Raw genomic sequence first — 11,935 nt, forward strand, 5'->3', positions numbered from 1 at the left:
TCGGTTAAGCGTCCGACTTCAGCTCAGGTCACGATCTCACGGTCTGTGAGTTCGAGCCCCGTGTCGGGCTCTGGGCTGATGGCTCAGAGCCTGGAGCCTGCTTCTGATTCTGTGTCTCCCTCTCTCTCTGCCCCTCCCCTGTTCATGCTCTGTCTCTCTCTGTCTCAAAAATAAATAAACCTTAAAAAAAAATTTTTTTTAATAAAAAAAGAAAAAGAATGCATAAAGAACTGCTACAGCTCAATATTAACAACAACAAAGCACAAATGACCCAGTTTAAAATCAAAACCCTAGGCACTGTTTATGGGAATGTAAAATGATGCAGCCACTACAGAAAACAGGCTCCTCAAAAATGTAAAAATGGAGCTACCTGCAATCCACTTCTAGGTACACACCCAAAAGAATTGGAAATAGAATCTTGAAGAGCTGTTAGTGCTCCCAAGATGTAGAAGCAAACCAAATGTCCATCACCAGAGGAATGATGAAGAAAATGTGGCAGATTAGAATAGAACATCGTCCAGCCGTTAAAAAGGAGACGCTGTCTTGCGCAACAACAGAGATAAACCATGAGGACATTACAATAAGTGACACAAGCTGATCATACAAGGACAAATATGGCATGATTCCATGTATCTGAGGCACCTGAAGTACCCAAACGCATAGAAACAGAAAGCGGAAGGGTGGTTGCCAGGGGCTGAGGGGTTTGTTGTTGGGGGGTAGCGAGTTCCAGTCCTGCAAGATGAACGAGGTCTCGAGACACGCTGTGCAACAACGTGCAGGTGGCAACACCGTGAGGTACACCTGGTTGTTGAGGGTAAAATTATACCACGTGATTTCACCACAATAAAGTGTATATTAAAAGGCACCCCAAAGAAGTGTGAGCAAGTTGTCCCCTGTTTAGTCTGGGCGGCACAGCGACCCTCAGGAGGGGACTCTGGGCGGCACAGCGACCCTCGGGACAGGGGACGCCTTCCGCTTTTAACGGGGGGGGGGGGGGGTCACTGCGAAGGAAGGTGAGGACACAGACTGCTCACCACCTTGACCACAGGCCTGCCCTGAAGCAGATTACCTTACAAACCTGAGGATCTATAAATGCAGTTCAATGAAACTGCCTGTGCATCTTTTGAAAACAAATCTGAAACTGTGGAGTGCCCCGTCCGAGGCTGGAATCGAGCCCACAGACGGGGCTCCTGCTTGCCTCCGGCCTTCCCAAGGGGACAGGTGCTGTGTCTCCACAGCAGGGGCTCCCTCCGGGCAAGAACAGGGAGAAGCCAGCACTGTCCCCTCCAGCAGCAACAGGCTGCCACTTCCCTCCGCCCTCGCAGTCCAGCTCCGGCCTCACCCGGCCCTCTTTCCTCCACACCTGCTTCCCCATCCCACAGACTTCTCCGGGTGTTAGGTAAGCTGCTGATGGCGGCTCAGGACCCCGGCACTGCTCACGACGCCAGGCCGAAGACTCACGGCCTCTCTCTCGTGGAAATGCAAAGAGGCCTAACGGGACCCACTGTGCGCCTGGAAGTGGAGTCTGAGTCTGGGTCGTGGGGATGAGGGCCCAGAGACGGTGACGCATGCATGGCCTCTGGCCCCTCACGGAGGGAGAGGGAGGCTGCTGCTGGCCCAGGGCTGCCAGCCGCGGCTGGTGGGGCCGGGGGGGGGGGGGGGGGGGGGGGGGGGGGGCGGGGAGGCACTGGGGTTTCTTTCCTTCTCTCTGCCCTTGGGGTCTCTTGAGGTGAGATTCCCCCTTACCTCAGGGTCCCAGGGCAAAGACCACCAAGGAATGAGGAGGTTCCACGGAATGGAAAGGTTTCAATGAGTGTCACAAAGGGACTGGGTGAGGGGGTACAAACTCCAAATCCAGCCTTTATTGCCACCGCATCAGTGGTGAGCAGGAGCGGGGGTGGGGGCAGCCCTGCTCGACTGTTCCCTGACCCACAGTCCCTGGAAATCTTCTGTCCCCAGCACACAGGCTGAGAGAAAGAGGAGAGGCCTCTGCTCCTGCTTCCGGGGGGCAGGGAGACCCCAAGCAGAGGTCAGGAGACACCCAGCATCAGGCAGAGCATCAGGCGCTGGAGGGGTTGGTGGACTGAGCAGGAAACTCGCGGGGACCCCAAGCAGCCCTGAAGCCTCACAGAGGGGCCCCCGGGGCCTGCTGGCTCCAGGGACTCAGACCCTTTGGGAGGCACCCCCAGACCACGACACTCTGGAGGGGCCCATTCCCCTGTTCAGCAGGAGGCGTGCAGGGAGGAGCGAGGAGGGGGGCCTGGGTGGGTGGAGGAGGCTGCGGGGAGCCCGGGAAGAGCACCAGGGGCTGGGCGTGGAGGGGCGGTGGGAGGGGTCCTCTAGCTGCCGCTCTGCTGCTCCTGCTGGCGGATAAGATTGGCGATGGGGCCCGTGATGCCGCCTATCAAGGTCCAGTACTCGTCAAAGCTGATGCGCCCATCGTGGTTGGCGTCCAGGTTCTGGATGAGCTTGTCAGCAGCCTTCCGGTTACCTGTATCCTGGAGAGGAAGTGGGGGGGGGGGGGTGGTCAGCGGTGCGGAGGGCGGCAGCCACACACAGTCCCAGGACCTCCCTGGTCAGGCCTCGGCACCCCAAGAGGACCGGGGCCTGGGCAGTGGTGAGCCGCTGGTTCGGGGGTCACTCTGAAAAGACAGAGGCCGCAGTGGGGAAGGACACCACACGAGGATCAAGACTGGGGGGGGCGCTGGTGGGTAGGCAGGGCCCTTAGGCGAGGGGACCTCACCGTCAGCATATGGTTAAGCTCTTTCTGAAGCATCTTCCGGAAGCTGCTTTTGCTGATCTTGTTCTTGACCAGACTGTGTTTAGACACGTATTTGTAGAAGTTTTCCACCAGGACCACGACGGCCTTCTCCAGCTCTGTGTAGCAGTCTGCCATCTCACTGCCTCACTCCTCGCGGGGCCTGGGCGACGAGAAGAGGGCAGGTGAGGAGACCCCACAGGCCAAATTCGGGGCCCCCTGCCCTCATCCTCCTCCTGGGCCCCTGGGCTGGCGGGTCCTCAGGGAAAAGGCGGCACCAGGGTAAGCCTGGAGTCAGAACAGCGTGGCTGCTCTGATACAGGTGCTCGCCAGCCCAACCGCCCAGGCAGGTTCTCCAGGCCCTGCCCCAGCCCCAGGCACTGGGCCTGTCAGAGCCCCAGTGAGAGCAGGAGGCTCCAATGGGAAGGGGGCAGAAGAGGGGCCCACCCCTCTGCTGTCTCCACAGCTGACCCACCCAGGGCCCCTGCCCAGGGAGCGCGCACAGCTAGAAACTGCTCGGGTGAGCCAAAAGGGCTGGGAGGCCGACAGCTATATCCCCCAGCCCCAGCATTGCCTGAGACCCCCGCCCCAGGCCACAAAGCAGGAACCTAGGCCCTCCTGAGTCCCTCCGGCCAGGCACCAGGGCAGGTTCTGCAGGAGCCCAGGCCATGGTTGTCCCTCTCTGGGAAAGGACAATGCACTCCCCCAAGGAGCCGGACTTTCGGCAGGCCCCCACCACACCTGCTAGCCTGCCCTCCCTCATACCCACCTGGAAACACACAGCAGGACTCGAGGACCCCCCCACCCCATTACCTAAAGAGGAGCCAAGCCTGCTTTTGCCCCAGCTGGAGACACAGCTGCAGCCAGCCAAAGGCCACACGCGTCACCCCCTCACCCAGGACAAAAGGCACTCACAGTCCAAGCGGATACAGCCTTCTGAATAACAGGATATGAGGGGAGCAGGCGGGTCTATTCTGTCAGTCGCCGCCCATGCCCAGAGCCCCCCCAAGTGAACCCCGGGCAAATGAGCCTCCCCTCCCGCCCCCAAGCCCAGGAATGAGCTGCAGCCACCCTGCCCGTTCGGTCCTGGCGAGGGAAGGTGGACACAGCCTCCATCCGGGCCTGAACATCCTGTGGCGAAACTCGGAAGACAGGTCGGCTTGGCCGGGCCTTGCCACAGCCCCGGCCCCTGCCCCCAGCACTCTGCTCCCCGGGTCCCACAGATGCCAGCCGACAGTAACAGGGCTCATAACTGCTGTGGGTCTGCTCTCCCCTAACCCTCTCCTTCCTTGAGGCAAGGCCAGTGTTTCTTACGTGCAACCATTGCGTTTACTGAACCAAAAGACGCGACTCATTGACTTGAGGGCCATTTTTTAAAATCCTAGGTAAACGCAAGCTCCCAGCTTTTAATTTCTGCACCTCCCTCGCCTGCACTGTCTGGTCCAACGGCTTCCTTAAGACAGATGTTCTATAACATTCTACCTCCTTCCAGCCCTGCTACCAGGTATCCAGTGACCCTGACCACCCTTCCAAGTTATTTCTTTTACGAGCCTCTTTCTGAAGGAAGGGTGTGACCCGGAGGGACTAGGCCCTAATGTAGGAAGGAAGGAGGATAGAGAGAGAGGAGCAGGCTGGGGCGTCTCCGACGGGAAACCTGCCCTTCCCTCCCTGCCTCACCTGCCTGGCCACTCTGCTCTTCACACAGAAGGATAAAGTATGGAACCAGGGCTACAGGAAACCCCATTCTTTCCCCCGCACTCTTCGTTTATGAAGTGTGTGACTGTGAGGCTCAATGTTCCTGCAAACACCCTAATACTCACAAGTGAGAAGTGAGGAAGGAAAAAAGTTCCAATCCATGAGACTGTTCTCTGCTGCCCTTGACTGGAGAGTGCTCCAGACCCAGGGCCAGAACCCTGGATTCCGAAAGCTGCACCCACTTCAGCAAGGACTCAGCCAAGCCTACTCCCAACCAACTTTGGGAGTGGGAAAAGGGTTCAGAGAACCACCGCCCCCCGCCCCCAACCCTTAACCATCCCAGACCTGTTCCCTAAGTGAGGAACCCTGCGGGGAAATAGTCCCCGAGAGGAAAGAGAAAGAAATGGGGCTGGGGGGCTGTGCCTCTGCCCCTCCCCCTGGCCCACCCGCCCTCCTCACCACGTGTCTTCTTAGAGTCTTGTCTCTCTGACCAGGGGAGCCTCCTCCGGCCCTCCTCGATCCAGGTCCCAGCCCCCACCTGGCCTCTGGCTGCCTGCCTCAACAGCCCAGGTTCTCAGTCCCCAGTAAGCAGTAAGCCACCCCCCACCTTCTTGGAGATAACCATCTGGATAAGCGCTTTTCCAAAGCTTTTTCTGAAGGAAGGATGTCAGAGGGGGCTAGTCAGGTGTCATTAGCCTCCTCCTCCCTCCTTCCCCTGGGGGCCAGGAGACAGGCTCTGCCACCACACCCACCCACAGGCACCTGCTCCTCCCTCCGACCAGGCCCAACCAGGCACCAGGCCCAACCAGGCGGGAGGGTCAAGCTGTCCCGTGAGCCTCTCCTAGGAAGGGTTGGCAGGAGGTAGGTCCTGGCCTGAGAGCTGGCGGGGTGGACATGTATATTAGAGCCTTCCCCAAAAGTGGGGGTTGGGGGACCACTTGTCCTCCAAAGGGCCCTCGCACCAGGAGCCCCCAGCCCTCCCCTAGTGTTTTCCTGGTCTCTTCCTTGGCTGACTCATCCTGGAGCAACCGAGAGGCCCCGCCCCCATCCCCGCCCACCTCAGCCCAGCTTGCCGACCTCTCCCAAAACCTCCAGGGCCCTGAGCCTTGCCCCTGGATCTTCGCCCCTGTAACCCCACCGCCCCACCCCAAGCCCCTTCAGTCTGGAGCCCTGAACACCCAGCACAGTCCCCCCAGTCCACCTTCTCTTCCCACCACACTCTCTCCGCTGGAATCCTGAACTGTTTCCAGGTGTTGTGAGACCTCCCTGAACTTCTGTGCCTCCTGGTCACCGTCCTCTCTGGAGTCTGGCCTGCCCCCAAGCCTACATTCGGCCTTCTCTGTGTCCCTTCCATCGACCTCAAACTCGTTCCCTCACTCCTCATCATTCATTTCCTGATTCATTCACTGATTCATTCATTCACTGAACTGGTTTTCTTGCTCACCCACTCCCTTGATTCACTCATTGGCCCCAACTGCCTTCAATATGCAGGGAAAGTGGCATCTGAACTGGGCCGGTAACTTGTCACTCTATTTGCAAGGCTGTTTCAAACTGAAGTCTCACCCAAGTGCCTCTGCCTCACAGGACTCACTGCCTGGAATTCACACATCTGCCCACCCGCTCCTGCTGGACAGGACAGGGTGTGCTCCTCCGGAACATTTTCCAGACAAGTGGGGTCGGACTGAGGTGTGGACACTCACACACACTGCGGGCCCTGGCCTCACCGACAGCCACCCCTCTCTTTACCAGCTGCGAGGAAGGCTGAGCCCCACTGGTCTGCACCTCCGGAGCTCCCTCCCGAAGCACCCCTGCCCTATCGGGCTGGGCACAGGCAGACAGTGCAGGTGGCCCTGCCAGGCAAAGCCAATCAAGCCACAGCCTGCCTGGGTCCTGAAGTGGAAACAAGCCTCCGGCGCCTGCCTCCTCTCACAGGGCCCTTCCCGGTTCCTCCTGGACCCCATCACCTCCCAAGACACAGATCCCAGAGCCGGCCCGTGAGGCCCACATCCAGGTCTGACCACCCCCAACCGCCCCCAAACACGCATTTGCCCTTTTTCTGTTAAGGGAGGGTCGGAGCAGCTGCGACAGAGCTCCTGAGCTCTCTGCCCCGTGGCCCAGGCCCTGGAGAAGAGCCCAGTCAGCGGCTGGGTTGGGGAGGGGGGGGGTCTCGCCACCCCGTCCACCCCTCTGAAGGCCTCCCCACCTCCCAACCCCACCGAAGTCTCCATTCCCAAACCAGCCTGCGGGAAAGTTAAAAATTAACAGACCCTTCCTGCCCAGTCTCTAGCAGGGCCCCCTCCCCAGGTCCTCCTCACCGCCCCCTTCCCCGGGGCCCCCCACGCCTGCAGGACCTCTCTGGCAGCCCCAGACCTCCCAGGACAGGCCTGGGGTGCTCACCTGCCTCCCAGGACTGCCTCCTCTCCAGCAGGGCTCTGGGGCCTGGACTCAGGCACCGCCAAGCGGCTCCCCACTCAGCCGGCCCAGGACTCCTCCCCGCTTCGCTCCCAGAATCTGTCCCACTCTGGCCGTGCCTGGCGGAGCTGGCTCGGTGGGGAGGTAGTGACTGAGCTCCCTCTGACTTGGCCCTGGGGTTGGGCCCTTGTTAAAGGGATACACACCTTTTTTAACACCCCTCCACCCCCACCCCAGAGGGAGTGGTGGAAGCTGGCAACCCCACAACCCCACCCTGCTGGCCCTGCAGGGCCTGAGCAGAACCCAGTCAATGGAGAAAGAAAGGGGTGTCACCTGCCCTGCTCACCTGGGTCACTGGGAGCCCAGTTTCAGGGCCCCCAACAGACGATTTCAGTTAGCATTCCAGGCCAGCCTGGCTGACCACAGACTCCTCCTTGCTGCTAGGGTTTCAGGAGTAATGCCTGATTTCTGTGGGCCCCAGTCAGAAGGCAGCAGCAAAACCTGGCCCCTGGTCTCCGTCTCCCCGTTCAGACCACCAGGAGCTGACGCCCATTCCTAGGACCTGTCATGTGCAGCAGAGGATTCTTCTGCACCCCTCCAGCCCTTCCCCAGTACGCCCAAGGAAACTGGCTAGTCAACATGTGGAGGCGGCAGCTGAAAGTGGAGGGGACCCACCCGACAAGGGAGACTCCAGCTCGGGGCACTCGCTCTGTGCCAAGCTCTCTGCTAAGTACTTCACGTGATGTGTCCATTATCCTCCTAACAAATCTGATTTATTTCAGAGATACTAATACCCCATTTGACAGATGAGCAAACTGATACTCTGAGAGCATGCCCAACACTCCAGAGATGGTAAGTGGCAGGGCTGGCTTCAAACCCAGGCGGGTCAGCCTGTTTCTCAGCCCCACGTTTCCCTTGCTGACGGTCGCCCAGGGAACACCCGGGGTCATAACTGTCTGGGGTCTTAACTGTCTCCCCAGGTGAGCACACATACCCTCTCCTCCTGGCAGAGGACCAGCCCCTTGGCAAAGAAGAGCCTGTCCTCCAGAGAGGACCAGCTCTCCAACTCTGGGGCGTGGCACCCATCCTCGACCCAAATCCATTCACTTCTGCCGCAGCCACTGCAGCCCCACGTGCCCTGTGCCACCAAGGGCTCTGCCACTCACCCAACCACCCCTTGCCCGTGGACTGAGGTAGGGCAGGTATCCAGTCAAGACAGCATCTTTCGCTTTTTCCGTTTGTTTTATTAATGACATGTTACAAAACAACCATCATTCTTTAAATGCCCAAGCACCGAGCTGGTCCTCTCCCAAAGTCACCCCCTCCTCAGCCTCCCCTCTCCAGCCTGCTCTCTCTCTTCCCCTGCCCTAGCCCAGGGACAGAGTCCTGGAAAGAGGCTGGGGCAGAGCTGGAAGAAGGAAGGCGTAGCACTGGACATAAGTTAGCATTTGGGTTGGGGAAGAGATAAGGAAGGCTAGGTTCTCAGAGACTCTTTTCAGTACCAAATATCCAGCTCCATTCCCCGCCCTCTTCTTCAAATCATATCCAGCAGCCCAGTTCCTCTTTGACCTTCCCCGCAACCAAATTACTTGGCCCTTAGCCCATCCTTATCCCTCCAGCATCTCGCCACATCCATCCCTGGGCCCAACCCATCCCCTGAGCCTCCCTCTGGTGGGGACTCATGGAGTTCCACGGAGCTCCCAAGGATGAAGTACCCAGAGACCCCTGGGAAGGCTCACTAAGGACTTGAACCTTGCAGAGGCGAGGCAGGTGCAGACTGGGGAATAGTGTGGTGGTGGTGGTGGTGGTGGTGGTGGTGGTGGAGAGGCGTTTCTAGGCCCACGGTCTCTAAGGTCCCCTTTCCCCAACATCCCCCCAAGAATTCCAGAAGAAGGTTTTCAACTCCCCCGGACAGGGCTCTCCAGCTTCACGCTCCTGGCTGCTTCTCCAATCAGCTCCCAGAAACTCCCAAACTCCAGTTTAGAGTCGTTACAGCTGCCCAAGTTGGCGATTTTCTCTTCGAGGCCGCAATTGCTCTGAGGGGAGGGAAGACACCACAGCTCAGGGAGGCAGCACCCTTTGATCCTCCTGCCGCACCCCTGCCCAGGGGCAGGAGGCGGGACCTGTGCCTACCTGGCACTGGCAGTTGGGAAGGGCTGGGGTTGCTAGTGCCAGGGGCCGTGTGGGTGGGGCCTTGGAGACCCGGAGGGGAAGTCAGGGCGCTGCCTGGGCGGGCCGCTCCCTCAGTACCGGCATGAGGTGGGGCAGCTGCTGGCTGACCAGGTCCCGTAGCTCGGAGGGGGTCAGCGTCTCCTTGCCACCCTCCACAGAGTACTGGTGGAAGTTCTTGATGAGGGTCTCAATGGCCCTCTCCACGTCACTGAATTCCTGGGCATCCTGAGGGCAGGGGACATCACTCATGTCAGGGAGGCTACGTCCACCCTAGGACACCCTACCGCCCCAAGGCCCTCAAGGCCAACAGGGCAGAAGAAAGCTGGGAGGCACAGAGGCTCCCACCCACTCCAGAGCCCGGCCTCCAACCCCCTTCCCCCCACTGGCCCCTGCCCTGCCTGAGCCACAAGTTGGGCAAGGCTTCCACCCCGTCACCCCCCAGCCCCCACCCAGGGCAGGTCCCAGCGTGCGGCAGACTCTCTCTTCCCAGGAGGGTTCCTTGTGTATCACCCCTGCGGGTACGAGAGAAGAGTCTGGGTCTCCCGAGCAAGGTCTAGAGTGTGGGGCAAGGCCAAGAAGAGGGGACACAGACCCTCAGGGTCGGGGAGTGGAGCATGGGAACAGAAAGTCCAGGCGCGAACGGGCCCACCTCAGCATTGGCTGACCGACACTGCCCCATGGTGACCGGTGTGCTCGTCCCGGTGAGAGCGCTGTTGTCCCACAGCAGGCTTCAGAGGAGCCGATGGCTCATGATCTGCCTGGAAGGAGGAAGACTGAGGGCAGGGGATGGCTCAGCATATCTTTCTCAACTGTCCCCTCTGGCTGTCCCCTCAATATTCTGTTCCTTGCTCAGGGGGTCAGAGCCAACTCCACACAAGGCCTGGTTCCTGTGAAGGATCCAGGAGCTGAGATCACAGCCCCCAGACCCCCCTATTCAGAGGGAATCCCTTGGGCCTCACCTTAGATCAGTCTTCCCACCATTCTCCTCTGCTACACACACACACACACACACACACACACATCATCATCATCATTGTCCAGGACCTGGCCCCTTGCGCTTCTCCCGGCAGGCCAGGGTAGAATAGGCTACTTGTGTCCTCTGGACAGGGGCAGCCCTTTGGCTGAAAAGGCCTATGTCTCCTTACCTGCTGGCAGCTGCTGGGACCGGACGCTAGGAGTCAGCTCACCTGAGCTCAGCTCTTATACTTGGGGGCAGGGAGGGAAGGCAGAGGGCTGGGCCTCATCCCTAAGCCACCCCTGCTATTGCAGCAGCCTGGGTGTGAGCCAGCCCTGTCGGCCCCACCCCCCGTTGGCCAGAGCCCCGAGAGCCTGCCCACTCTGCCATTGGAGGGAACCCTTGGAGGCTGGGGCTGGGTGGCCTCTGGCCCCAGACCAGCAAGCAGAGTCCAGGCAAGAGAAAGGGAAGGGGAGGTTGGGGAAGGCAGAAGGGGGCCTTGGCAAGACTGTGGGGTTGAGCCTGGGAAGAAAGGCCTGGAGGAATTGAAGTGGAGGGGCTTTGAGTCAGCATCAGGAAAGAAGGAAAAGCAGAGACTGATCAAGGCAGGGCTTGTGGTCCGGAGACATGTGAGTTGAGAGAGGTCCCCAGAGACCTCTCTGTCCTTTGATGTCTCTCTCTCTCTCTCTCTCTCTCTCTCTCTCTCTCTCACACACACACACACACTCACTCACTCACTCACATTCCTCCCACCAGGGCCAATTTGGGTAGTGACACCAAGCCTGCAGTCCCCATGGCCAACAGGTGAGGAAGGAGCCAGAGAAGGGCAGCCTGGCAGAGGGGCCACACTGAGTGTTGTCCTGACCCCCTTGGGGCTCCCCTCAGCCAGCGTGCACAGCATGTGTGAGCCAGCATGTGTGAGGCCCAGGTGAATGATCTGGCTGTTAACGACCTCTCCAAACTGGTTGGGCTGCCTACTCCTCCCTCCCCCAGAACCCCATGCCTTCCTGAACCCAACTCCCCCAATCCAGTGCGGGGGATGACATCCCAGGAAGCCTCGGCACACCCCAAGGGACCTCCTCACCTGACGGGGAGATGACGGGGAGAGGGAAGGGAGAGCGGCAGCAGAGGAGTTAGTGTGGGCCAAGGCAAGGATGAGGCGGGACCCAAAGCTGAAGTGTGACTCCCAATGCCCCTCCCTGTGTCTCCTCCTAGGCCTCCCCTGTACTTCTGGCCTCAATCGAGTGCATCTAAAAGCGTCTCTCCATGAAAAAGCCCTCCCTAGAATACCCCACTCTGTGTTCCTCTGAGAGCTCTCAGTCTGGGGACCTCTCTGAGGGTCTCTCAATCTGAGGGCTTCTCCAGGAGTGCCTCAACCAGGGGTCCCTCCGAAGAGTTTCTCGTCAAGTCTCTCCTAGGGTCTCTGGTTTGGGGGAAGCCCCCTGTGAGACCCACTCTGGAACGTCTCAGCCAAATGCCCCTCAGTGCCAGCCTAGGGGTCCTTCTGAGGTCTCTCAGTCTGAGGGCACTTAGATGGAAGGTCTCAACCTGGGAACCTTCCTTGGTGTGCGGTGGGGAGGTTGTCTCAGCCTGAAGGTTCCTCAGGAGTAATGGCTGTCCCAGAGGGACACCAGGCAGCGGCAGTGACAGCTGCGGGGAGGTGGTGCCTGCTGGGCTGCCCCACCCCTGCCCCCTCTGGTGGCGGGCAGTGCAAACCGCAAGCCCCTCGAGCCAAGAAGGGTGGGGAGAGGGGCGCCCGTCCCACAGTCTTGGTACCAGAACCTTGTGTCCATTCTTCTGCTTCACCCCTGCTATGGAGGGAGGGAGGAGAAGAGGGCCCCGTGGTCCCACACCGCCCATCCGGAGAGGATCCCAGTTCATCACAGAGGCTCTGGAATTTCAACCCAGTTCCACCTCTGCTTGTCTGCGAACTTCTCTAAAAT

The 11,935-nt window shown here is 59.6% G+C and overlaps 2 protein-coding genes across 5 annotated transcripts; both read right to left on the minus strand.

The window, feature by feature from the left end:
* Positions 1-1,832: 1,832 nt before the first annotated feature.
* Positions 1,833-7,028, minus strand: S100A16 (S100 calcium binding protein A16). 3 transcript variants are annotated; one of them, XM_086693255.1, is made up of 3 exons: positions 6,851-7,028; positions 2,744-2,921; positions 1,833-2,498 (listed from the first exon to the last, which is right to left on the minus strand). In XM_086693255.1, the coding sequence occupies exons 2-3, from the start codon at positions 2,894-2,896 to the stop codon at positions 2,340-2,342; spliced, it is 312 nt and encodes a 103-aa protein (XP_086549381.1). In that variant the 5' UTR covers positions 2,897-2,921; positions 6,851-7,028; the 3' UTR covers positions 1,833-2,339. The 3 variants fall into 3 exon arrangements, with proteins under 3 accessions (XP_086549381.1, XP_086549382.1, XP_086549383.1); XM_086693256.1 differs by lacking the exon at positions 6,851-7,028 and adding an exon at positions 3,572-3,685; XM_086693257.1 differs by lacking the exon at positions 6,851-7,028 and adding an exon at positions 3,528-3,649.
* Positions 7,029-8,088: 1,060 nt separating this feature from the next.
* On the minus strand, positions 8,089-10,297 carry S100A14 (S100 calcium binding protein A14). Of its 2 annotated transcripts, none has more exons than XM_025915291.2 (4): positions 10,183-10,297; positions 9,687-9,795; positions 9,116-9,262; positions 8,089-8,901 (listed from the first exon to the last, which is right to left on the minus strand). In XM_025915291.2, the coding sequence occupies exons 2-4, from the start codon at positions 9,714-9,716 to the stop codon at positions 8,764-8,766; spliced, it is 315 nt and encodes a 104-aa protein (XP_025771076.1). In that variant the 5' UTR covers positions 9,717-9,795; positions 10,183-10,297; the 3' UTR covers positions 8,089-8,763. The 2 variants fall into 2 exon arrangements, with proteins under 2 accessions (XP_025771076.1, XP_086549928.1); XM_086693802.1 differs by having other exon boundaries at positions 9,687-9,810; positions 10,183-10,294.
* Between the last annotated feature and the right edge of the window lie 1,638 nt (positions 10,298-11,935).

This window comes from Puma concolor, chromosome E4 (genome assembly GCF_028749965.1).
Source record: "Puma concolor isolate L17-30 chromosome E4, mPumCon1.1.hap2, whole genome shotgun sequence".
In the NCBI taxonomy this organism is placed as follows: domain Eukaryota; kingdom Metazoa; phylum Chordata; class Mammalia; order Carnivora; family Felidae; genus Puma; species Puma concolor.